The sequence below is a fragment of the Podarcis raffonei genome, chromosome 1 (assembly GCF_027172205.1).
Source record: "Podarcis raffonei isolate rPodRaf1 chromosome 1, rPodRaf1.pri, whole genome shotgun sequence".
NCBI lineage: Eukaryota > Metazoa > Chordata > Lepidosauria > Squamata > Lacertidae > Podarcis > Podarcis raffonei.
In genome coordinates, this window is record NC_070602.1 from 64,256,834 (window position 1) to 64,283,485 (window position 26,652).

The 26,652-nt window shown below is 39.5% G+C and overlaps 2 protein-coding genes across 10 annotated transcripts in view; one reads left to right on the top strand and one right to left on the bottom strand.

Moving 5' to 3' along the window:
• Positions 1-13,425, top strand: part of DNAJC24 (DnaJ heat shock protein family (Hsp40) member C24) — a 42,917-nt gene extending 29,492 nt beyond the window's left edge. For 3 of the 4 annotated variants that reach the window (XM_053389983.1, XM_053389976.1, XM_053389966.1), the window contains 2 exons: positions 10,491-10,559; positions 12,069-13,425. In XM_053389983.1, coding sequence (XP_053245958.1) covers positions 10,491-10,559; positions 12,069-12,193 — 194 coding nt within the window. In that variant the 3' untranslated portion in view covers positions 12,194-13,425. The remainder of the gene's footprint in view (positions 1-10,490; positions 10,560-12,068) is intronic. The other variant, XM_053389991.1, reaches the window with a different exon arrangement.
• The window catches only part of IMMP1L (inner mitochondrial membrane peptidase subunit 1), a 31,194-nt gene continuing 17,770 nt past the window's right edge, over positions 13,229-26,652 (bottom strand). For 4 of the 6 annotated variants that reach the window (XM_053389956.1, XM_053389923.1, XM_053389939.1 and 1 more), the window contains 5 exons: positions 26,217-26,399; positions 25,667-25,798; positions 24,665-24,753; positions 23,635-23,761; positions 20,952-21,158 (listed from right to left, as the gene is read on the bottom strand). In XM_053389956.1, the coding sequence (XP_053245931.1) occupies positions 20,952-21,158; positions 23,635-23,761; positions 24,665-24,753; positions 25,667-25,771 (528 nt within the window). In that variant the 5' untranslated portion in view covers positions 25,772-25,798; positions 26,217-26,399. Of the gene's footprint in view, positions 13,396-15,726; positions 15,838-20,951; positions 21,159-23,634; positions 23,762-24,664; positions 24,754-25,666; positions 25,799-26,216; positions 26,400-26,652 lie in introns of those variants that run through there. The other 2 variants (XM_053389914.1, XM_053389949.1) reach the window with 2 other exon arrangements.

Below are 26,652 nucleotides of genomic sequence, written 5' to 3' on the forward strand. Positions count from 1 at the left end.
TATGTCCTTACAAGTAATGCACAGAAAATGACAGTTAATGCGTATTTTAATTTTTGAGGTTGTGAAGCTTTTTCAAATTTGCTTTTTTTAATGTTTCGTGCTGTTACCCATTCAGATAAGCAAAGCGTGTGGAATTTGCTTTGATTGAAATCTACAGGCATTGATTCTGTGCAACCTTTATTTTTCTACTGAGGCTTGAAGGGACTTGGAAAAGATTGGGCAGTAGCAGTAGCTGTGTAACTTCCATTGCATTTGGTGGAGTGTCAGGAAGGATGCATATAATACACAACTTTTGGTTTTAGCTAAAGTTGATGTGTTGTTGCAGTATACCAAAACAATTTTATTGAAAGGAATTGATTTAAAGGAAAGCAACTAATTTTAAATCCCTTTAAATCCATTGGGATCTACTGGGCATTTATAGTCCTGTTCTTCCAAAACAATACTCGCTGCTGTTAAAGTGATTACTGAAAATGGGAAGCTTATTGACAGATCTGCCTGATAGTTCCAAATTAGGAGTGGGTGGATGACTTAGGGTGCAGCAATGGGCCCTGCTATAAGAGAGACTAGCTTTCTCTAACCGCATTATGGTGAGTCTTCTGCCAGGCTTGACAAGCCTCCGGCTTTCTCTCAGAGTTGGAGAGGTTGGATGAGAATTGCCCCCACAGCAGCGCTTCAGAGGCACTCACAATGGGGAAGAGCTGGAACTCCACAATAAAACACATGCTTTCTGTGCAAAAATTTCAATGCCCATCATATCTCAAGGAAGGTCTGGGCAAAAAAATTGTGTTGAAAACCTGGAGATCTGTTGCTAGTCAGTCTACCAATATTTGTAGAACAGCTTCCCATGTTTGAGACGATCACTGCTCCCTCCTTAGCTCCTCAGTTGGTAGGAAGTCTGGGATTTGATTTGTCTCTGTGCTTCTGGCACAGTGCCTGAAAGCCATTTGCTCACCCCCACCCTTCCTTCAGCTTGAAGCTAGCAGGCAGAATTGGGACTGCACTTGCAATTGTGCTGGGTTTTAGAAGCCTTTGGAAGATTCTGGGAAGGATTCCACACATCGCTCTTCGTTTCCAAGATGGGGAAGATGAGAGGATTTCCCCCAGCTTCTTATTTTTCTAGTAGAAAAGCACTGGTTGTTGAGGGGGTTGGGGTGAACAGTGGGTAAAGGAGAACTTTGAGCTAAGAGAGAGGATGGGGTTGGCAAGCAGGGAGTTGTAAGCTGAGATGGAGGTGTTGAAGGGATGGGGGTTGAAGGAGTTGTTGAGGCATGAGAGGGTAGAAAGGGGTGGGGGGTTAAAGTAGCTGTGAGGGGTTGGGCAACGTGTAAGTGGAGGGCGTTGGGGAGTTGGTGAGGGTGGCAGGTAGGGAGGGATGGTCAGCAGGGGCGACAGCCCCTAATATTTACACACAAGAACAAAGATCTCAACCTGTTTTATTATGATGATAATTTAAAAATGACAACCAAATGCTCAAGAATATTAACTCTGATTGCAGTGTTATAACACAACCATTCCTAAACAAGCCCCTCTGAACTGAGATAGAATCATGAACTGAGAATTGGCCATTTTATTTGTTTGCTTGTTTAAATTATTTTTATTGTATACTGCAATTTTTTTATAAAAATCAAAGCAGTTTACACCAATTATATACACACAATAAAAACCATATAAAGTTTTAAAATTGCAAATCATCAGTTGACTATATAAAATTGAATATAATCTAATATAAATTATTGTGAGGAAAAGTCCGAAGAAGAACATAAAAATAAATTTATTCTGATCTTCCAGTCTAAATGGTGTGATTTTGCAGTGCTGTGAAATATATGTATTGATCAAGCCGCATCTCATGAATCTTTCTCAGGTGCTAGAATAAGAAAGTAAATCTGAAACTGCTCAATTTTTATTATTTCTAGAGCTGGACTTAAGGGAAGGGTTCTTGTCATTAGGACTTACAAGCTCCCCCTGCCCTACCAGGACAGTTTAGTGGGTTTCAGGCAAGGTTCAGCCTGAATGGTAGCAGTGTATTCGTAACCCTACAGTGTTCATAAGTATGTATATCACACTCAAACCATATATTAGCACAACATCAACAAGTTACAGCAGGCATCTACCTCCTCTTCTGTAGCCTTATTAGACTTTACCGATTAGTGGGCTCTGCGTTGCTCCCGGACGGGAGGAAGTCAAATGACACCGAGGGTTGGTTTAGAGAAAGAGTTCTTTATTTCTGCTCTCCGGAGCAGCAGAAAGGCACTTGCGTGGTCAGTCCACAGCAAGTCCAAAGAAATGAGACATTTAATGCAGTATATATATCATCCAGGCACCCTCTCCCCCCTTCCCCAGGAACCCAGCCATATCACCTTATACACACAGGTTGACATCACATATGTTCCTGCTCCGGTACTCTTAACCATAAAAGGGCTTTCCTTCCTGTATTCCTGACCATAAAAGGGTATTCCTGTTCCTATATTCTTATCTTGGAACAAGAGGTCACCAACTCCAAGAACATACTCTGGCACTGTTCCCAGACTAGGTCTGTGCGTCAGAGTGTGGTCAGGACGTAAGATAAGACCTAGACATGTCATCCCTACTCCATTGGAACAGCCAAGGTCACTCATTGCCGTCACAGACTGATAAGGGAGAGAGCTTTGAGCACTTGTTTATACAGCTGGGTTTTGGCTCAAGAGCTCAAGTTAATACATTTTAGAAATGCTTTCTTGGAGAAAGAAGAAAAGGGGGGGTTGGGTCCTGTTTCAAACTGACTGCACAGAAACCCATTCCTTCACTTCCTCTTCTTGTATGGCTTTTAGTTTTGCTTAACAGGGGCTGTTCTTCCTTCCCCCTGCCCCACCTTCTGGAGCATGGCTTTGGGGAGGGAAAAGACCCCTGACTGAAACCCTGGAGAACCAACTGCTGCCAGTCAGTGTAGACAATACTGAGCTAGTCTTTCTGGCAAAGTGAAGTTTGCTTCTAATAGTTATTTAATGCTGTTTAAAAGATTCCCAGCATCCCTTTTAATTTTCTTGAATTTTCGGCTTGTAAGACATGCAATGAAGAACCTCCGGTCCATGGGCCAACTTTGGTCCACAACGGGTACAGGTTGACCTGTGAGGTCCTTTTCCTTCATGTCCATCATCTGACAGACATAAGGGTGGGGTTGAATCCTGTGTTGGCTGTGTGTGCCTGTCCCCAGCTACGAACAGAAGTGTGCATCCCAAGTGAGCAGAGTTCAACCTTGCTCATCTACTGATGAATAGGGCTTAAATCGTGCTCAGGTCAGCAGGATTCCATGCAAGCCTGATTATATCACAGTCTCCTGCTAAAGTAGAGTCCATCCATCCTCCATAATTTTAGCACTCAACCCTGATAAAACATAGGGGGGCTTCCCTTTTAGCAGCTTCTGATGTGCCCTCCTCACAGAATCAGTAAATAACTGCATATCCACTCACTGTGTAGTATTACTCAAAATTCAGAGAGCTCTCTAAGGACACACAATGTAAAATCAATATTTATTTAGAAATAGAAATTTTTAGATACAGTGGTATCTTGGGTTAAGAACTTAATTCGTTCTGGAGGTCCATTCTTAACCTGAAACTGTTCTTAACCTGAAGCACCACTTTAGCTAATGGGGCCTCCCGCTGCCACCGCACTGCCGCACAATTTCTGTTCTTAATCTGAGGTACTATTTCTGGGTTAGCGGAGTCTGTAACCTGAAGCATCTGTAACCCAAGGTACCACTGTATAACCCATTGTACAGATTACCAATTTACTACACAGCTTCACCAGTGCCATCCAAGTGGTAACATGCATATGGTGAACCCTTGATAAATGTTCATATGGATCCACTTTTTACCTTCTGTGGATTTCCATAGCTTTGTTCTTGTTCTCCAACTTCTGCAAAGAGAAGGCAGAAAGGACATATGGGAGGTTCTCAAAGGTCTCTCATCCATTGTAACAGCCTGGCATACTGAGTCCTCAAGCACACAGATTTGAGTTGTGTTGGAGATAGAACAAGGCTTTGTTATGGTCTATGAGTGATAGACTTCAAATTCCCTGGAATATACAATGGTTGGTTCAGTTGTGATACATTATTGCCCAAATTCCATAAGTGACATTAAAATAAACCTAAGTCTTATTACATAAATATTGGCAAAGAACAACAGAGTATGTAATCCATGGAATTGGATAGAAAAGATAGAAGGAACTGAAGAAGGAAAACTCTTATTAGTATTTTTGACTGGTTCCATCTACTGTAGCATTTCTTCTAGTGATTTGGAGCATCAGCATAATTGCCAAGATGGATTAAGTTGATAAGAGAAGATAAAGCTTCCTCCCCCCTCATTCTCATTTATTACTATTTCAGTCTTAGATGTAAGTGGGTTAACTTTGTTTTAATATATATCTATTTAATGTACTGGAGGTGTTCAGAATAGGTTAGGTCAAAGAGGTTTTATTGATCCAGTAATTATATCTAACTTGTCTGATTTGTTTTAATTGCCTTCATTAAGATTAATTTAGATGAAACTCATTCCCTGGAGATCTATAGTGTAGATTTCAGGTAAAATTAGAATCACAATTTAATGTTGCAAAAAGGAGGCAGAGACCACAGGCCAACTTGATACTGGATAATCGGCCGCTAATTAATGAATTGCATGGGGGGGGGGAATCATGCTTTAATATTAAAGTGCTAATTAGATTTTTTTCACCAATACATGAGGGCAGTTAAAATAAGTGTTTAATTTCACTACCAATACATTATTCATAGTTAACTACTATGGTAGCAGACTGGTTGCACCAAAATGAGGAACAACAGGATAACCTTTGTTCTAAAACAGTTTGTCACAAATGCACGCATACTACTCCTGACAGAATGTGGACCACAATTGCCAAGTTACAGTATGAGTCCCTACGTTTTTGCAGTTTAGCATGGTACTATCAAATTCAGATTACTAGTTGACAGCTGCTTTCTTCACAGATTGGCATTCGTTTTAGGTTTGACTTAGCTCCTTTCCAGTATTCTCTGTAACCAGCAATCTGAAATGATAAACTGGGTATCGTGAATTAGTATTCATTTGCTCATAGAACATTGTATACCAAAGCACAACTGTGATCAAAATATTATATACCGTATTTTTCGCTCTATAAGACGCACTTTTCCTCTCCTAAAAAGTAAGGAGAAATGTGTGTGCGTCTTATGGAGCAAATGCAGGCTGTGCAGCTATCCCAGAAGCCAGAACAGTGAATGACATCACTGCGCAGCGATCCCGCTTGCTGTTCTGGCTTCTGGGATTCAAAATATTTTTTTTCTTGTTTTCCTCCTCCACAAACTAGGTGCGTCTTATGGTGTGGTGCGTCTTATAGAGCGAAAAATACGGTGGCGCCAATGTGATTTTAAGTATCTATATTAGTTCAAATCAAGGGTGGGTAACATCCATTCCATGGGTCAAATGAGGTCCTCCAGGTCTTTCTGTCATCCTAGGCCATGCCCCTCACCATCCTTGATCTGTACCCTCATTGAGTGCCTTTGCTTACCTGGAATATGTCAGTGAACTGAGATACTGCCTCTCGCTTGCTTGCATGGATAGCTGTGTGTGGAGAAACCTGACTTGCATGGCAGGGATTTAGCTTACTGTACGTGGAAAGTAGCCACATCTGTTGCATTAGCCACTTTTGGCTTTGGCCTTGGCCACCACTACCATACAGCCCCAAGACTGACTATGAGAGATTGTGACCATTGGACTGGTGCAAGTTCCCCATTTTTTAAAAAAAGTGTTGGAGAAAATAAGGAACTCTAGTATTCCAAAGTATGCACAGCTGTGACCATGCACAGAACTAGCTGTATAGTGGTATCCTAAGCAAGGCAAATGGAACAAACTGTTCCGTTATTTTGTTTCTTTCCAAGTTTACATCATTTTGCTAGAGTGTAGTTCAGACATAGGCAAGCTCGGCCCTCCAGATGTTTTGAGACTACAATTCCCATCATCCCTGACCACTGGTCCTATTAGCTAGGGATGTTGGGAGTTGTAGTACCAAAACATCTGGAGGGCAGAGTTTGCCTATGCCCGGTGTAGTTGATCCAGTAGGGGCTGAAGCTGTTAACTGATAAATCTGATAAATCACTTACCACCCTGTTACACTGTGTCTACTCATTTTGCAAGGTATACCTATATGACATCAGACCTAGCTGTTACTATTTTCTCCTAGCTTTGTTTATTAATCTGTAAAGGGTAAAGGCAAAAAGCTGGGAGAGAATAGATCAATATACAGTGGTACCTCGGGTTACAGATGCTTCAGGTTACAACTCCGCTAACCCAGAAATAGTACCTTGGGTTAAGAACTTTGCTTCAGGATGAGAACAGAAATCGCATGGCGGCGGCAGCGGGGGGGCCCCATTAGCTAAAGTGGTACCTCAGGTTAAGAACAGTTTCAGGTTAAGAACGGACCTCCAGAACAAATTAAGTTCTTAACCCAAGGTACCACTGTATACAGAAGTTGTATATGATCAGAAATATACCTACTACTTAAGATACGTGGGGATATGGACAAACATGACAGGTGAACTATGGTTCATACTTCTGAAAGAAGCCTATTCTTCATTAGTCTTGAGACAGCAATTTTTAAATAGTAGGGAGTTGCAGCTAAAAGTGTGCCAATCTTGGATATTGCCACATGTATATACCGTATTTTTTGCTCCATAAGACGCACTTTTTTCCTCCTAAAAAGTAAGGGGAACTGTCTGTGCGTCTTATGGAGCAAAGCCAGCAAGAGCCGCTGCCACTGACACGCTCTGCCTTTAAAGCAAGAGCCGCGCAGAGCGTGGCTGCGGCTCTTGCTGGCTTTACAGCGAGGTGGGAGGAGCAAAGGGAGAGCCACTTACATGGCTCCTGCCCCAGCATCTCCTCCTCTTTTTGCTCCAGTTCTGGTGAGGCAAGGCAGCTGCCCGCCACAGGCATGCACAGATGTGAGCTCTCCCTCTCCCTTCCTTCCTTCCTGCCTGCCTGCCTGCCTGCCTGCCTTCCCTCCCTCCCTCCCTCCCTCCCTCCCTCCCTCCCTCCCTCTCTCTTCCAACTTGAATAAAATATTGGGGGAGCCATGTAAGCCCCACCTCACATACCGCAATTCAGCCTTTCTCAACCTGTGGGTCCCCAGATGTTGTTGAACTACAACTCCCATCGCCCCTAGGTAGCAAGAGCTCAGGGAAGATAGGAGTCAAGGGATGATGGGAGTTGTAGTCCAACAACATCTGGGTACCCGCAGGTTGAGAACTGTGATCTCAAGACAAAGTGCATGCACACTATATGAATGACAATGCCCATCAACATGGGGGGGAACGACTCCCTCAAATATTAAATGGGGGGGGAGCGAAGGCACCTAGGCCTCTAGGAGTTGGCTGCTATGCCTAGGACAACTCAAGAAAGCAAAATGATGCATATGCTATAATATCAATAAAATTTTAGGGTTATACCGGGTTGTTGTTTTTTACAGACTGTAGGTTGGCTATGTTTACTATGATGCCATTCGTTAAAGGTATGGTCAGCGCTCAGTGGTAAACATTGGAGATACCATACATTACTGACAGTTCCTTCATCACTGTATTTTCTTGCAGAAAACCTCCCCCATTCTGATAAGGATGATAAAGCAGAAAAGACTGGCGTATAAGATTCCCTTTAAACTAGAGGTAGTAAAATATGCTAAGGAACATGGAAACAGAGCAGCGGAGAGACATTTTGGGCCACCACCAACTGAAAAAATGATAAGAGATTGGAGGAAACAGGAGGATCAGCTGCAAAAAGCAGATAAAAGCAAGCACACTTTTCGTGGAAATGCTGCAAAGTGGCCACAGTTGGATGTGGCCATGAAAGAATGGATCACAAATCACCGGAATAATGGCTTCACAGTCTCTACAAAAATGATAATATATGAAGCCAAACGCATTGCTGTAGAGAAAGGCATTCACGATTTTACTGGATCACCATCATGGTGCTACAGATTTATGAGGCGATGTGGCCTTGCTATGCGCACCAAAACTAGAATTGCACAAAAAATGCCAAAAGAATATGAATCTAAGATTTTGTCTTTTCATAAATTTGTAATTGATGCTAGGAAGAGAAATGGGTTTGAAATTGGCCAGATTGGGAATATGGATAAAGTCCCGCTAACCTTTGATGTGCCATCTTATAGGACTGTTGATCTGAAAGGTGCCCAGACTATCACCATGAAAACCTCCAGACATGAGAAAACCCATTACACGGTTGTGTTGTCTTGCTGTGCAGATGGCACCAAATTGCCACCCATGTTAATTTTCAAAAGGAAAACATTTCCAAAAGAAGTGATTCCAAGCGGAATTGTTGTACATGTTCATGAGAAAGGATGGATGGACGAAAATGGATTGAGAGTATGGGTTGAAAAAGTGTGGTCCAAACGTCCTGGAGGGCTTTTGGAAAAACCTGCCTTATTAGTACTTGACCAGTTTAGAGCACATATGAGCGAAACTACAAAAAAGTGCTTTAAAGAAGTGAAGACTCATCTAGCTGTAATTCCTGGAGGTCTTACCAGCCAGTTGCAACCTCTCGACGTTTCCATCAACAAGCCATTTAAGGTCTTTATGCGAGAAGAGTGGAACAAATGGATGGCTGCTGGTAATCATGATCTGACACCTACTGGACAAATGAGGAGGCCCACTATCACTCAAGTTTGTGAATGGGTGAAAACATCATGGCACTTGGTGAAGGAGGAAATTGTTGTCCGGTCATTCAAAAAATGTGGCATTAGCAATGCTTTGGATGGAAATGAAGATGGTATTTTATATGAAGATAGCGAAGAAAGTGATTTCTGTGATTGTGAGCAACTGAGCTTCATAAATTCTGACTCCAGCACTGATGAATTCTTGGAGTTTACAGAAGACTAGAAGAGTGCTCGAACCTTAGTCTCTCTTCATTTGTTAATGACAGTGATGGTGGTTCTTAATGCCACTGTTGACTGCTGTTCACTTTACATGGTTATGATTCTGATATACCGGTTGTTTATTAAATAGTTTAGTACATTTGATTCAGAATATTTTTTTTGTTTTCCTCCTCTTAAAAACTAGGTGTGTCTTATGGTCGGGTGCATCTTATAGAGTGAAAAATACAGTATATACCAATTGCTTGTGTTTGAAAATAATTATAGAGTGTATAGAGGTACATGTATTGTAGTTCTCTCATAACAGAGGCATCTATATTCAGGTTTGCGAAGGGGGAAAAGTAGCTAATGTGCTTGGTACTGGGCACTGTGTATAGGACTAGATCGGTGGATTTCAAATTTGAGAGCTTGAGGAATTATACATCTTGCACAGAACCCGAGAGTTCCCAATCAATATATCTACCATGGAACCTGGTGTTTCAGAAAAATAAATAAATGAAACTTATTGACCTAGGAGCCAAACATGGAGGGTGGGACGAGTACATTTTACTAGGGTCCAGAAGGGGTGTGCAACCACGTTTTCAGGAGGAAAAATTGAGGCTTAATTGAAATTCATCCTTGGATATGTTGGTGCAAACTTAATTCTCAATATCTATATGTAGTGGTGAGATCTTATGAATGGTTGGATATTAAGCTGTGTTAGAAGAAGCCACATTCTCAGCCATAAATTACTGACTATGCCCTGTGGAGAGAACTTATACAGGAATTTCTAGTGCATTTTGATGCCCCCCCACCCGCATGTTTGCTTCTAGCCCTGGCATTCTTACATTTGAAAGGCACATAGGAAGCTATCTTACACCACTCAAATTGTCTTGAGCAGAAATGTTCTCATCACCTGCTGCCTGATCTTTTTTAGACTGAAATCCTAGGGTGCTCTACACAGCATTTGTCAGTACAGCCATGTACAGTATAATGAATATAAACGTTTGCTGCTCTGTGTTTGGCTCGAAATTAAAATCAGGCAGGCACAAAACACAGGGAGCTTGAACTTGTGACTTCCTGTTGATGATCAAGGACATGAGTGTGTAGAGAAGCAGATGAAAGCTGAAAGGGCCTTGTTCCATTCCTTAAGAAAGCTTTAACACTTTTGACTCAAGTAACCACCCCAAACCCTGATGTAACTTAAATATTAAAAATGTTTGGGCACTCTGTAATTACTTCCTGCCCAATGAAGACATTTTTCCTACCAAGCAAGAGCTTAAGTCTTTCCTGTCCTCTCTTGCTTCCATTCATTTATTGTAAGAAGTGAGGTGCAGTCAACTTTTGAGATTTGCCTGCTTACCAGTTCTTTCCAATAGTGAAGCACATAGGCTGTAATATGTCCTTTTATAAATGTTCTTGATTGAACGTATTTAGGCACTGTGTTTTATTATTGTTTTATACAAGGTTTGAATAAACTTTATGCTGTAAGTTGTTTTGGACTTCTCTCTGTGTGAAAAGCAACAAATATAATAAAGTTTATATGACTACGAACTTGCAGCCTCTGTCTCACATCCCGCTATTCAAACTGAATGCCTGTTTTATTTTCTCAGAACATGAATTAACCCAAGGATGGCCTGTGGATGCTCAGGTGTCACTTGAAGATATGGCCTGGAATCTCAGTAAGATACCATGTGAAACTGGTTGATAAGTCAACTGACTAGTTAATGTAGGAATAAGAAGAGTCTGCTAACGGGCCAAGGATCCATCTAGTCCATCCTTTCTCCACCTATGGGTCCCCAGATGTTGTTGAACTACAACTCCCATCACCCCTAGCTAGCAAGGCCAGTGCTCAGGGATGATGGGAGTTGTAGTCCAACAACATCTGGGGAACCACAGGTTGAGAACCGCTGACCTAGTCTAACCTGTTTCCAAGAGCGGCTGTGGAGAAGACCAGAAGCAGGGCATGAAGACAACAGTCCTTCACTGCTGGCTGCATCCTTGAGAATATGTAGTCAGAGACAGTCTCTGTCCCTGGAGGTTCAATTGATCAATCAGTGGGTATCAGCTATACCAACCATGATACTGTCTAAGCCCCTTTTAAAGGTATAGATGCCAATGGTTCTCATACCTGATGGCAGTAATTCCATATATTATGTATTGTGTGAAGTACTTCTTCTGTCCTGAATCTTATGGCAATCAGTTTCATTGAGTAACCCTTAGTTCTAGGGTTAGGAGAGGAGGAATGTTTCTCTCATTCAGTTTAAAAAACCACTGCCATACAACCTTGAGTTGTCTTTTTCTAAACCTAAAAATCCAGACGTTTCCCTTCATTATTTTGATTGCCTGTTTCTGATGGTGCTTTTGTGATAAGGAAGCCTCCATTGTACCACATAAATCATAGACTTACAGAAATGCATTGCGATACTAGGCATTTAGTTTTCAATGACATTTTCTAATGACACATAGCCTTGCATATGCATGGCTTGGTGTGAAGTTTTAGTTGCTAGGCAAATTTTTTGGTTAGTAGTATGAAATTTAGAGGAGCTGCTTTTTGCTGAATGCTGAAGGGGTTGTAATCATGCAAGCAGATGCAAGAAGACAACTGAAAATAATGGTTAAGTCATTAATGCATTGAAGCCTGCATATACAACTGTTTTTCTATGGTTTTCTTCTCCAAAGCTCCTACAGAGATTTGCGAGGAAACTTAAATCTCATCCCTCTTCTGACCTGGGTCAGCAAAGCTGTTCCACGATAATTTTAAAAATGCAACATAATGACATACAAATATAGAACATTATATATAACATACTCAGAGTAGGCCCATTGAAAATAATGAGCATGACTGAGTTAGGTCCATTAAATTTCAGTAGTTCTCAGCATTGTAAGAAACTATTTAGATATTGCAGCTTTTAAAAACTAGGCCAGTAATAAGGGTTTGTCTTGCTTTTTTTTGGTAAAAGTATAATTTAACTTTCTTATTAAAATCCTACCACATGGAGGAATTTTTCATGTTAAGCAGTTCCTACTACAATGTAATTCAGTTGCAAAAAGTTTACTATACATTTATGGTTTACCATTTATGGTAACTCTTGAGATGTAAGCTGACATACACACTTTGTAAGTAGCTTTTGGGTAGCATTCAAAACTGCAATGGAACTCATTACTGTTTCTGTGTATTGTTTCAACAGATGATCACTGTTATTCTCTCATATGTCGATGTGGTGGAAAATACACTGTCTCCCAAAAAGAAGCTGAAGAGGTTTCACTAGTATGCTGTGATACTTGTTCATTACTTATAGAGATTCTTCGATGACTCCGCAAAGGATATGGGAAACACAAAAGATGTATTGTGTTAGGCAACTAATGGACAATATGTCAGTAAATACCATAGTAGAAAAATGCACAATAACTGTTAAGAACGTTAGTACAAACAAGTTTTCTTTCCGCATCAGAGATTCCTTTTTTAAAATCCCTGCAAATTATGCTCCAAATGTCTTTTAATTTGAATTGTCCATATCTTAGTGTATGAGATTTAAACACTACATTTCTTCTGCTTGCACGAGTGAGCACCATTTAATGTTATCCTCCTATTCTGGTATCATGATTACTCCTTTCTGAGGATAATGCATCCTGTACCCAAGATGAACAGGACTTGGAATACTGATCTTAAACTGAAAAGTGGGCTTCTGAAAGCATACGTGCTGCCATTTCAAAACCAATCCAGTACAATATGCAGTACAGTCGACTCACAACTTATGGAAGCATTTCTGTTTGACATATGGAACAATCCCCCATCTCCTCTCCCTGGGCGCCGTTTTGGGGGTTCTCTCAGCCCTCCAGAGTGGATTTGGGGGTGATGTGGGGTGCACAGAGGAAAGAGAAGGGGAAAGCCATGCTCTGCTAGTAGGAGTGCTTGTGCTAGCTTCTTGCTAGTGTGGTGGATTAGTTCAATCCATCCCCCAGAGCATACTAATCCCACTCTTTAAAGAGCACTTGCAAAGAAGTTCCTAATAAGCTGGCACTTGCTTATTCCCAGCTTTTGAAAAATGTTACACCTGTGAAACTGTATTGCCCTTTTTAGAAAAATCTGATAAACTTTCTAGTATATGCCATGTTACTTAAGAACCGTCTGTTTAAAACTATAGGAAACCCGTGGCTTCAGGACTCCTACTAGTTCCTATATGTGTGGTTCTGAGGGGAAACACTTGCATTTTATGAGAGCCATAATGAAAGAAGGCAGAACTCCGTAAGACTGTCAGAAGGATTTATAAATGGGATAAATGGAAATTGTTATATATATGAAGCAACATTATTTCCCAGTATTACGACCCTTACTTACATCTACAAGGAACGTCTCGATGTTCTTGTTTATTTTATATCAAAATACATTATTAGCCTTTTAAAAATTAGTAAAGAAGTCAGCATAGATGACACTGCCTAAGTCACTTAGTCATTCCAAATTCTGTGACTGTTGGGACTTGCACGTAGGAATCCAAAATCAGTCGGAGGCCAGAGCTGTAAAAATAAAATGAATAAATTACTTAAGATATAGAGCAACCGTCTTTTTTCTTCTGCTGCTTCTTCCTTGTCTCTTATTTCACCCTTTTCTCAGTTCAAGTGTTAAAGAGGAATAAACTGTGACTGCTGAAAGCAGAATTTTACCAATATGTATATCCATAACTTTGGTCCACTTATAACTGTTGTGATATGGAAGAGATTTTCCCCCATTTAAAGATGGTCACGTAGTACCAGAAGCAAGGAAACTGCATTATAGATGCACTGAGTTACGACTTCTGTCTCACCAATCCAGGTTGGAGGAGTTGGCTTTGAATAATTTTCATTAGTATCAAATGTGATTGGCCTATGTTGCAAGTGATGTGCTTAGGTCAGGCTTCCTCAACCTCGGCCCTCCAGACGTTTTTGAGACTACAATTCCCATCATCCTTGACTACTGGTCCTGCTAGCTAGGGATCATGGGAGTTGTAGGCTAAAAACATCTGGAGGGCCGAGTTTGAGGAAGGCTGGCTTAGGTCATAGGCATTCCTCTGAAAGCCATGTATTCTACCTACAACAGTTAGTTGAGGTGTGGCTGAGGCAGGAATTTAGTCAAATAGAGGTAACAAGAGATGCTAACTAACAAAATGCAGTTGAAAAGGTTTTGACCTATAAAGCTTTAAACGGCTCAGGACTGCAATACCTCAAGAACCACCTATTTCCATATGAACCTACCCAGACCCTGAGATCATCTTCTGAGGCCCTACTTCATGTGCTGCCTGCACGAGAGGTCTGGAGAGTGGCAACATGAGAATGGGCCTTCTCTGCAGTGGCTCCCTGTCTGTGGAATGCTCTCCCCAGAGAAGTTCACCTGGCGCCTTCACTATACACCTTTAGGCGCCAGGCAAAAAGTTCCTCTTTAACCAGGACTTGAGCTGATTCACATCCAATGTCCTTTTAAAATGTGTTGGGAGTTGTTTTTGTTTATATTTTGATTATGTGTTTTGTGTTTTTGTATCATGATTTTAGCCTGTGAACTGCCTGAGACCTGTGGGTATAGGGCGGCATACAAATTTAATAAATAACAACAAAACAACAACAACAACTTGATGATCCAGACAGTAATATACTCATGAGTTGTTAAGGAACTCAAAAGCTGCTGCGCTTCCAACAAAAATATGCAATACAGTACTATGAAGGCCAACCCAGTACATTCTACTTCCTGAAGCAGAGCACTAAATGGGGCTCCTCCTCTAAATTATTCAAGTTCAAAGTTTTGTTTGGTAGTTAAGGCAAAAAACACCACAAGTGACTCTAGAGTAGAAATAAAATAGCAATATATTTACTAGCTTTTCATAACACCCAAGTCAGGTGCCTACTTTACCGGTAGGGCTAATTCTAAACCTCCCTAAGATTTGTCTTCTTATAGGAGCTTTAGAGGATTGCCAGCATAACACCATTTTTTAAAAAGGGGATCTAACACAAATTCAAAACCTATTCACCTAGCTTCTTATCTAGGTAACTGATAGAAAGCGTTTTTAAAGATAAAAGAGTTATTAAGTAAATAGAAGAACAAACTATGCTTGGAATATTTCAAGACTGGACAGCATGTAAATATTGATTCAGTAGATTAAAGGTTTTTTTAAAAAATCTAGGAACATTAAAGTCTTTCATCTAGGGCTGCTGAGTCAAGTTAGCTAGCAAGAAATTAGAGTGCGGGTCCTCTTATGAATCAATAACTGGGTTAAGAGACGTCGGGAAGAGAGGAATAAATGGAAGGTTAAAAGCAGTGGGATCCATCAAGGATCTGTATTGGGAGTCATGCAAGTGCCTGCTTGTGGAAGTGGAAAGGCATTCCACTTACACCTGCCACATGCAGTTCTGTAAAGTACCCTAACAACTGGTTCCAATTTTTCAGGAGGATCTGCCACATAGAGCTTGGAACACCCCATTTTGTGCATTGCTTGTTGGGTCCAAGTCAATATTTTGAGCAGCATAGAACATTTCTTATATATTCGATGTGTTTTGAGAAAGCCTGGAGAACAGAAACGTAACTCCTTTCTAATGTTACATTTCCATATACCGCCCATAAAAAGGGGCACAGCGACCTAAAGTAGAACAGATTTTATGTTTGCATTGTTGTTACATGGGTGGGTTTCAGACTCAGTTGGCTAATGCTTTATGCATCTTTAAATGCAGTAGTCATTTGAGGAGATCATGCTCTCCTATAACATTTTAACACCCTGGTCCCTGTGCTTCACTAGATAATGAAAATGTCTCATCGTGGTAGTTCAGGGCCTCAAGACTTATAAAAACTGTCAAATTAACACGTTTTAGATTGCAGGAGTATACCTTCAAGCAAATGCGTCCTTTTATCAACCCATATGGAACAGGACCGTAACACCTGGAATCTGTAGAATTCCTGAGATTATCACCTTCTAACCAAACATGTCCTTTAGGTACCTGAGAAAGATCAAAATTAAATAACAAATATATAGGGGAAAGAAAATACAATTTTCCCCCAACAATACAATCTAATTTTATCCTTCAGCACACACATGCAATGAATTAATAATGTTACACTTCTTTAAAACAGACATAGATATGAGAGAGAGAACCCCCCCCCCGAAGTATCTGTTCTTTCACGTGCTCCAAAAACACTAGTTTGTAACACAAAAAAACCTTCCAAATGAAGATGTAAGAGGTTAGGCCAATGTGACAGGGTCATTAATTTAATAGACTTCAAAAGAGGTCATTAGGATGTTGACTGAAAATCTGCCCTGCTGTCGCAGTAACAGCATGAACAGGGCAGCCACACACTCATCAACATCCTGGGGCCAGCACTAAGGCTAGACCTGTTAGTAAGCTTGTGATGAACTAAATGGTAATTGATTGTGACATCAATTACGAATAATCTCATCATTTTATCAGAGAGGGCTTGTCAAAGTTCTAATTAAGATCACAGTTCAGCCTATGTGCAGGCAGGATCCACAACACATAATATTGCAATAATGACCATCACAAACTGGCAAGTCTCTCCTTATAATTTGAAAATTAATGATGGTGACCTTATCATATGACAGAGACCTTTTACTGTCTATATGGACTGTGCATGAGCTATTATATTGCATGCCATAGGTCCAGCTTTAAACTGGCTCTGTGATAACAGAAGCAGTAGCACAACTGCATTAGTAACTAGAAAACATTTCAGAATTGTACACATTTATCCAGAACATACAGGACAAAACTCAAAATACACCATGCAAGGATTTTGACATTCATATACTAAAACGGCTAAATATTTTAGTTTGAGAAGCACACTTACTAGCGGGTAAGCCCTGCTGAAGACAGTTACTTCTGAGTAAAGAGTCATAGGATTGCACTCTAAATTTATTTAACTGTCACACTTAGATCCAGCCTTTGGGTTGCTTAAATCTTTTTGAAAAGATAATAAGCTTAATGTTTAATCCATGACTAGCTAACTCTATTCTATCACATTTTTACAGCCAGGCAGTAAGAGTGGCCTTATTAACTTCAACACTAATATACCTGGAATTGACAAAGGGCTTGTTCGGACAATATTTGGCCCTGAATTCTATTCAAGCTGGGAGCAGAAGCAAGTTTCAGTCTCATTCTCTCACCACAATGAGAAGATAATGTGTGAACCAGGAAATCTTCTGTTTATTTGAATAGGTTCTGTCTCCTAGACACTGAGTAAGACCCTTGAGGTCAAGCAGGCCCAAAGTCAATGCACTTAAAAACAATTGGTTTTGTGTCACAATTAGGTAAATATTCAACTACGTTTTACACAGAGTAGACTCACAGAAATGAATGGACCTAAGTTCATAATGTTCATTAATTCCAATGGGTCTAGTGCAGACATAGGCAAACTCAGCCCTCCAGATGTTTTGGGACTACAACTCCCATCATCGCTGACCACTAGTCGTGTTAGCTAGGGATGATGAGAGTTGTAGTCCCAAAACATCTGGAGGGCCAAGTTTGCCTATGCCTGGTCTAATGAGTAAACCTTCGTTAAATACCATCCTTAATAATGAAGATACAGACAACCACCATCACGGATGATTTAGATTGCAGACTACATGAGCCTCAAGGTCCCTTCCAGCTCTACAATTCTGTGATTCTATGTCTTGGTCCAGAACAGGGATGGGGAATGTGATGGGTGAACTTCCAAACAGGGCGCATTAAAGTGGTGGCAGAGGCAAAAGTGGGTGTGTTGTAACACCTGTCTTTGCACACAGCATGCTATCCTCCAAGCACACAAAAGTCTGAAGTTTCTGCGCACTCCTCCCTCACCTCCATCTATTCAGTCAGACAAGAGGCATTATCACATTCAAAGACCCATTCCAGCTAGGCAAAAGCATTTGAGGAGACCACAGAGCTGGGCTGAAAAGGGGTGTGGTCTGTGGTGGGTGTGGCCAGACAGAAGCCTAGAGGGCTGCCCAACAAACCTTTCTTTGCTTTCTCTGGCAAGGCTGGATTATTAAGCCGCAATACGATTGCCCAAATGCGGCGCCTACTTTTTATATGTGAAGGTCAGGGCAGAGATGGGAGAGTTGGGTGGGGAAAGTATGGCAGCTTGCATAGCCAAGTCATCTAGGAATTGCTACTAAAGAAAGCTCCATTTATAAGTGCAAGATCACATAAACTCTATATTACGACCACATAAGAGACACTTTGACTTCTCTAGGGAGAGATGAGAACTATGTGATGGACACACTTGATAATTTATTAGTAGCCCAGGCGTGTAAAGCCACTGGCTATTCTGTGCACCTCTTTTGACATTAACCTAAGAGCAGGGGAGGCTATCCTATGGGCCTTTCAAGTGTCATTGGACTCTCAACTCCTATCAGCCCCAGCCAACACGACCAACGACCAAGGATGAAGTTGTGGCTTAACAACTTCTGGAGGTCGCAGGTTGCCCACTCCTGGAGCACTCTCTCCTGTTTTGCTCCAGTAATGTCAGAAGATCTGTACCATGTGGTGGGGCTACTTCCAACTGCCACATCACCCTTCCTGGAAACTGAAGCAAAGCTGGTAAGCGGGTGAGTCAACACATGGAGCAACACATTGCAGAAATTTTCATATCCAAAGATGACAGACAAGGTCTTACAGCTTAGCTGCCACGGCTTCCTGACCATCTTAGTCACTGAAAAGAACTTGCTGCCCTTCCTAGGAAATTTTAGTGACTACCAATATGCTTTGTGGCTACCAATATACTTAGTGACTACACTACTGTTTTCTTTTGTTTTAATTTGATACTTAAAATGTTTTGTATTTTGTTGTGTGCTCCTTGGAACAATGCTAGGAAAAAACTAGGCATATATTCTAACTTACTGAATATACCCAAAATTGCAAAGCTCCACAAAGAACTATTGCTGATTTATGTCTTAATCATTTTAAGTATGAAAATCAAACATTTGCTTTCTAATTATTGTTTCTTTCAAAAAGTGTTCACCGCTCTTTCCTCTTCAAAGGGTGGCCCAACTCATTTTAACACCGCGAAGGATGCAGGGACTCCACCACCAAGGATATCAGAGCTCTGAGTTTAAAAAGAATCTTATTTTGTTTCTCTGTTACCTTACATTTCAGCGGCTTCCTTCAATGACAAAAGCTAGACATGCTGTTGGACAAAAGAATGAGAGCCAAAAAGTTCTCATCTATTCCTAGGGAGGTCGAAGTGGTACAAGGAACAAATGTAATTGCTTCATTGCCTGTGGGTATTCATCTGACAAAAGAAGCTTTTGTGAATAAACCACAGGTGTTACCTTTCTTGATTAAAGTGAAACACGATAAAAGAGTCTGCCATATCAAATAACAAATTTACTGGCTACTAATGAAATTTATATATTTGATTAGTTAAATTGCACATAATTAAGATATATACAAACTGAAGTAATAATTTTAAAAAACCCCTCAAAAGTAATAGATTTTCCTGTATGTTTCAGGTCACATGGAATACAGATTATTTTATTTAACTCTTTAAATGGTCCCAGAACTTCTACATGACATTTGCTCTGGAGATGCACGTAAGTTTAGCAAACCACTACCATGTCGCTTTTATTACATCAGTTAGTCTTTACACTTGTCTGTAAAAGAATCAAATTGGTAGCATTAAGAGGCATTATGTTGTGAAGTATGTGGTAAATGTATGTTTTCAATACGTAGTGTGTGTGTACAGTGAGCTTTAGGGTGCACTTACCTAGGAATAAGCCACATGATTTCAGGGGGACTTAGATGCTAATGGCTCAAGCTTATCAAAAGTTCTGCTCACTGATCACAAAACCTATTCCCTGAATTGTCATCTTTAATCCTCTATGTAGTATGATTTTAAATAAATCATTTACTCATTTATTACTCTTGGTATATTATAATCATTTTGGAGGGTGCAGTATGTGTTTAATTAGAAAGAGCTGATTAAGGAAGTATATGAATGTGCTAGTAAACACAGTTGGCACAACTGAGCTAACAAAATCCTAAAAGTGGAATATCTAGTTTTCTTCCATCCACTGTGTTCAAAATTGCAGCTAGAACTTAGAGTACAGGTGGGATAGTCCGTAAAATTGACTGTTGCCTAGATGTTATTTGGACCCATACATGGAAGGTTTAAAGCAATATAGAAACTTTTCACTGTTGTCTAAAGGCAAACGTTGTTAATTATTACTTAACAGTATATTGTATTGTTCTCCTCTCCCTTTTAAGACTGCTATCCTTTAGGTCTATATATACCACTGAAGCAGCTCCTTATTCTTTTATTGTTACCTCTGCATAGGCAACCTCTTTTGTGGTCATTGTAGTTTATTTACAGATTAGGCCTTTGGGACACTAACCATAAAGCTATTAACATTATCCCTTCCATACCGACTAATTCAACCATTAATCTTCTCTTTACCAGCTCTCCAAAATCCTTCGTAACTTGTATAACCAAGTTCATGCTTGTATTTTTAAAAATCTTTTCCTTTTCCATATTCCCCACCTGGCCTTGTGTTTTTTTTAGCTCTGCATAGTTATGAACGAGGATTCTGATTTTAATGGAAACATTAACAGCATAAAAAAGAGACTAAGCACCCCCTTGTAAGAGATAGAAGTATGCACAACAACGTAATAAAAGACATTAATAATGTTACAGAAAACTTGTAGATGATCTGGGAAAGAAAAATATTTGGAGCCTTTGGACCTGGGTGAAGTACTTTTACTATGTAAATGAAAGTGAAAAGGAATTGCCACCATATTGAAGCAACCAATCAATTCCCCCTGAATGGATAAGAAAGCCAAACCATTCAAATTTGGCATAGGCATGCTTGGAAATGAGGCTATTCTTTTAGGGTGTACATGTTGCCAGCTGTAATCAGAAAGCATTTTCCAAAAAGAAATCAAATAACGCAAGCCAATTTGGATAGACAAATTGGATGGGGGGGGAAGCAATTTTGTGAGGACAGATTACAAAAACAAGAACTTAAAATATTGCATCAAAACTCAGTGCAATGCCACCTATTTGATACATGGAGATACCACCATCCTACTGAAAAAGATTGTACTTTTGTACAATTCTAAGTAACTCAATCATGCATTGAATGAGTTGTTTGCGGGCTTCTTATAGGTATAGGTATAGTCTGATCCAGCAGGGCTCTTCTTATTTTCTTATGTATTGGGAAATGTATGACTTGAAAGAAAATTGATTTTAAAATAACAATAATTGCCTGGTAAAAAGTTACAGGCAGGCTGAAGGGGAGACCTGTAGAACTGGTGCTCCCTTGTCTCAATATCTACAAGGTAAACATACAATTAACAAATGGCTTATGAAAAAATAATACTTATTCTTTTGATTTTGCAGTAATCTTTCCTGACAAGAACCACCCTCAGTTACCTCCATGCCCAAAACAGCAGCCCTGTTTCTCACTTCAGAATCTTCACAGACCTCTTAAGAATCCTGCTTCCAAAGAAACTCCTATTGAATGAGGAGATATCTACTGTACTGTACATGTTGAATATTAAAGCCTAGGAGCCTACAATGGCGAATGTAACAAAGAGCTGAATAAAACCTGTTCTCAGATTTGCAGATATTAAGACACTCAATCTTCAGCCTGTGTTAGTTTTAGAGATAGCTACAGGATGAACAGGGCAGGTCATCTCCTCAGTGAACTTCACTTTAGCACAAAGTAAACATTTTTCTCCACATCAGCTGTTGTCAGGGCATTAGCAGTGTGTGGTAATTGATTATCAGTAGAGTGTTGCTGAGAAATGGAGTTGTATCTCAGCTTTTTATCACTACGACTTGCAAAAAGCAGGTTCCTTATTTACAGGTCCTATCTGTATTAAGTGACATTACTAGACCCTTCTTCTGTTGAAGTGACACAAGGGCTGAGCATATCAGTGCCTTGCGATATATAACCTAGTTTATTACAATTTTCCTGCTTGCCTCTTCAGTTTGTAAATAGCAACAGCACCAACTGAACATATGGTAAATAGAATGTAACACGGGCACATTTTTAAATCACAGGCAAATGCAACAATACAATATTCATTATTTGATATATATGGTTCTAAATTTGAACTGCGATAAATGCACTTAATACAATTATGGGGGGAAACACCAAGTTTTGTTGTCAATACATTTTCTAAAGAAACCCTAATTCTGATGTTAATTGAAGTGAATAACTGAAACACATTTTGTTTTAGAATGCTGTTACAAATCATTAAACTGGGTCATTGAGGGCTTTACAAGTATATAGGGTTATATAGTTTATATCAAGCACTTCTCTAACTCTGTGTTACACAGCATACATTGTCAAACAACACACAACAAAGAACACAGCAAATTGGCCACAAAACACAGGTTGAGGGAGGGCATCCTTTTTTTAAAAAAACAAACTTTAAAAGCCCCTCTTGCACAAAACCCCCTGCGTTTATCTGTCAAATTTGGCAGGCTTATGCCAACATATGAAAATTTTATGTGGCTGTTGATGTTCTTATTCTAGTCAATGGAAAAGACATTGGAGACTTCAGAAAATGTGTGAGGCTTTGCCTTAGTTCCAAGGTGAAATGTGATGTCACAGTCTTCTAGGTCCCTCACCTTTCCTAGTATTTTCAAATTTCGAGGTGTTCCATTCCATTTAAGTGCAAGAAACATTTAAAGTCATGCTTTATTTCAAATCCCCCAGTCCTATCTTAACACAAAGCTGCTCGTGCAGCTGTATAATGTTGGCATGGTGACATATTTCCTAAGCCAAAACCAGATAAAGTTTATATTCATTGCATTTTCAGAAAGGAGCTTCAGTTTCCATTTGTCTTTCCTCAATTGTTTCATCAGAATTCACGAACAAGCATGAGTACATAATGCTTTAAAATGGAATCACTGGAATCACTGTATTTTTGTCAGTAAATTAAATAGGAAAAGAATTAATACAATATTGGTGTTAATCCTGTATCCATTGTGAGTTTTAGTGACTGAATGATACAGCAGTGTTAACCCTGCCACATTAACACTGCACATCTTATCCTGTCTAATCCTGTAATGAATTTGAGACTAATAGTGATACTCCTCCATTTCTTAGGGCCTTGCATGTTTATCTCCATAACAAAGGGGTGTCATGTCAAACACGACATTATTCTTTTCACTCCAGGGATCAAGCAAGATAAAGTAGATTATGAGAGCAGAACTTATTCAATCTGAATTTTTAAAATGGATTCCACAGGAAAGGACTTGCTATATAAATTCATGTAGTAAATTTTTTAATATAGCCAAAACTGAAAACCATTTAAATAGAAACCATGGTTACCACGTACTAAAAAATGGCACCCACTTGCCACGCTGAACTAGAATTTTATTTAGATATGGAACGTATAATATACCAAACAGGATTTTTGCTCCATTCATTCTGAGGTTACAATAAATTCAGGTGCTAAAAAGTTGACCTAACATAGGTCAATCTCCAAAAGTTGTTGACTACTTTACAACTGTCGTTCCCTGCCTAAAGGGTCAAGCTTAAGAATAGATCTTGGGCTCAACCCAGAAATATCCGGTCAGTCTTTGGGAAATGTGGATATGCTTAACTTTGACATGTTTTGGTTCTTCAGCAGAGATGCCTTCTTATAACTTGTCCCATGGAACATCAAGAACATCAAACAACCCACTGCAACTGAACGTTTACCACCTGAAATGCTGAATTAAATTTAAAGCCATGCAAACAAAAAGGTGCTTTACAAGTGTCCTCAAAAAGAATGATAAGCAATGCTACTTACGTAACTGTGGGTCTTAAGAAAATCTGAAGGGCTGCTTGTACAGACTTTATCTCCTTCCAAGCCAATTACTCTTTTACATATGTTAGATTTGGGGTCACTTGGGTTTTTCGCAATGATGATATCACCTCTGAGGAAAAAGGTTGTGAGGAAATGTCAGGATCCAGAAAGATGTCAATGATGTGCACATTTCAAATTGCTGCTGGCCAACTGTTTGGGACACTGTGCCAAATGTCAAGTCTGAATTATTAGGGAATGCCATTCTAGTGCAAGCTCCACCCTGCCCCTACAATTTGAGGTGGTATTGCCTTCTATCTACCAATTCAGGGAGCAGTGCAGTGTTGGAGAATCATTGTCCCACTTATTATGTCATACATAACCTATCCTGTAGCCTCTCCTGTGTGTGACCAGCATCAAGTGCTACAAACTATGGCTCCTTGTGACAACGCAACACCCATAACACAGGCTGGCCTCCCATTTTATAAAGCATTCAGCAAACTGGCTAACAATATGCTTTCCCACTCCCTTGCACCACAACCTATTTTCAAATTGTTATCCAGCAGCAATTAAGTGTTAGATTGCAAATATATGGATTAATGCATAGGGCCTGGCCCTTTATATGACCGTTGAGCACTGTGTACACATCCACAGCTCTATAAACTACTAATAAAGCAGCATTTGGATAACATAATAAATGGCATTTATGGCATTTCTGGAGAGAATTGCTCTGTGAATTTGCTTCCTGGAAATACACTCTAGTTGTCCATTACAATATAGGGCAAGATAAGCTAAAAATAAGCAATCCTAAAGTAGGGTGGCTATAAAGAAAACCTGCGAAGATAATCCACAATGAATTCTCAGTCTCTGAATTAATGCGAAAATATGCCAAATCAATTTAAAATAGGTAACTTAAGAGTTTATGAAAAATGTTAACAAAATTAACAATAAAAGCAGCAGTATGATTATAAAGATAAGCATAATCAGAAAGCAAGTATCTGTACAACCAGAACTATGGAAAATTGGAGCAACATACTTCTGAATGTTATAAAACTGGAGGCTAAGGTTCTCAGAAAACACAATATCAGAATTTTGAATGGTAGGCTCCATTGAAGGTCCTGAACACTAAAAACAAAAATAAAGAGGACAATTACTATTTGAGAAGTATGTTATCACATGTAGTATTTTAAATAAATAAATTACAGCATCTTTAGGCCAATCTGGTAAATATAAAACAGCTCAGCTTTCACCAACCTGGTGCCCCTCAGATATTTGGACTGCAGCTTCCTAGAAGTCCCAGCCTGGATGGCCATACAGATGTGAGTTGTACTCCAAATATCTGGAGTGCACCAGGCTGATTTTCATATGTAAACATGTCCCCTTGATTTCTATAAGTTTGATGTCTCTCTATAGATTCTGGTTCCACTGGGCCCTGAATTCTCACCTGAGATGTCAGTGAAGTTTAGTATTAGTTTTGGGAGATCAAAGAGGCAAGCGTTACAAACCTACACATTCTTCTATGGCTCAGATTAAATAATGAGCCAGAGAATAATTCCTGAGTTACATTCTCTTGCTTACTCAGCCCTAAACCTATGAAAATAGCCATGTACCAATAGTTTCCGGGAGCTGAAGTTAAATAGAGGAGCATCATTTATTTTAGTTACTTATTTTTAGCCCACTCTTCATTCAAACAATCCTAGTGTGGGGTACTACAAGTACACGAAATAACTAGGCAAAAGCAATTCTATAAAACCAGTCAACATATTCTGTGAGCACAACTGCCTAACTCCATAGCTAAAACTAATCTAAAACCTGGGAAAATAAAAAAGGTGTTAATAGGTGGTGAAAACCCACCAGGGTCAGAATCATGAGCTCCCTGCTCAGTTTAAAGAAAGCTTTAAAGGTTCAAGTTATAAAGTCTAGATGAGTATACTTCAGATACTTCTTTATTAAAACAGAAGGCTGGAGTGTGGAAGCTAAGAAACTGAAAATTGACGTGGTAATTTTATTGTTTATTTGATAGCCTTTGTTAACTCACCACAACAATTCCTCCAATGTATTCAAAGGCACAATGTGCTATGCACCCATACTGAATAGTATATCCAAGAAGTCGAAGAGTCTTTCTAATGACATCTTGCAACATAGCAGTTTTATGGTTGTGCAGCTGGTCCTAGTTTAAGGGATCGGAAATACACCAGATATGAATTCTCACCATAGTACAAGCATTCAACAGAATTTATAAAATACACTAACTTAAGATGCTACATTCAAATTAATTTTCAGGGAGATTAGTTTGGTCAAAAGTTCAAGAAGAATTTTAATGTGGGTTATAAGGAGCTGAAAAAAAATCACAGAAGCAACTTGTCCTCATTGCTTAAAAGCACAACTATCCTTCCAGCAAGACATTCAAAATGTAAACTACCACTTAGGCTTTCTTCTTAATCTCTCATTTCATTCATTACATATTTTGCATAATTAAAGAATTACAAAACATTGATACAAAACAAGTAACACAAACAATGAGAATAAGAGATTAAAATAACTAATTAACATGATTTAATTCAAATTTTTAGATAATAAAGATTTACTTTGCAGTTTTCTGGTAGCTGGTACTGGTAGACTGTGAACTGATGAATTTTGGCTATAATGTCATTCCAGAATTGTTTGTTTAGGCAAGTCCAGACAATGTTGTATGTAGTCTGCTTTTGGAGCCCAGCATCTCCAACATAAATCAGAACTATCAGAGTAAATTCCGTATGGTAGATTTCAACCTGTATGGAGTAAAATGTGATTTGGTAAGTATTTTTTTAGACCCTTTAAATGTCTTTATTAAGCATATTTGTTACCATTCCTTCACAAAAAGTCCCATGGTGGGTTACTTCACAATAAAACAGTAAATTACAATATACAGACAGCAAACAGTTAAACGTGCAATCAGTGAATAACATCATTTGAAGGAATGTTGTTAAATATGACCACTCTTGTTCTGAACTGGAAAATAAAAATCATCATTACATTTCTTCT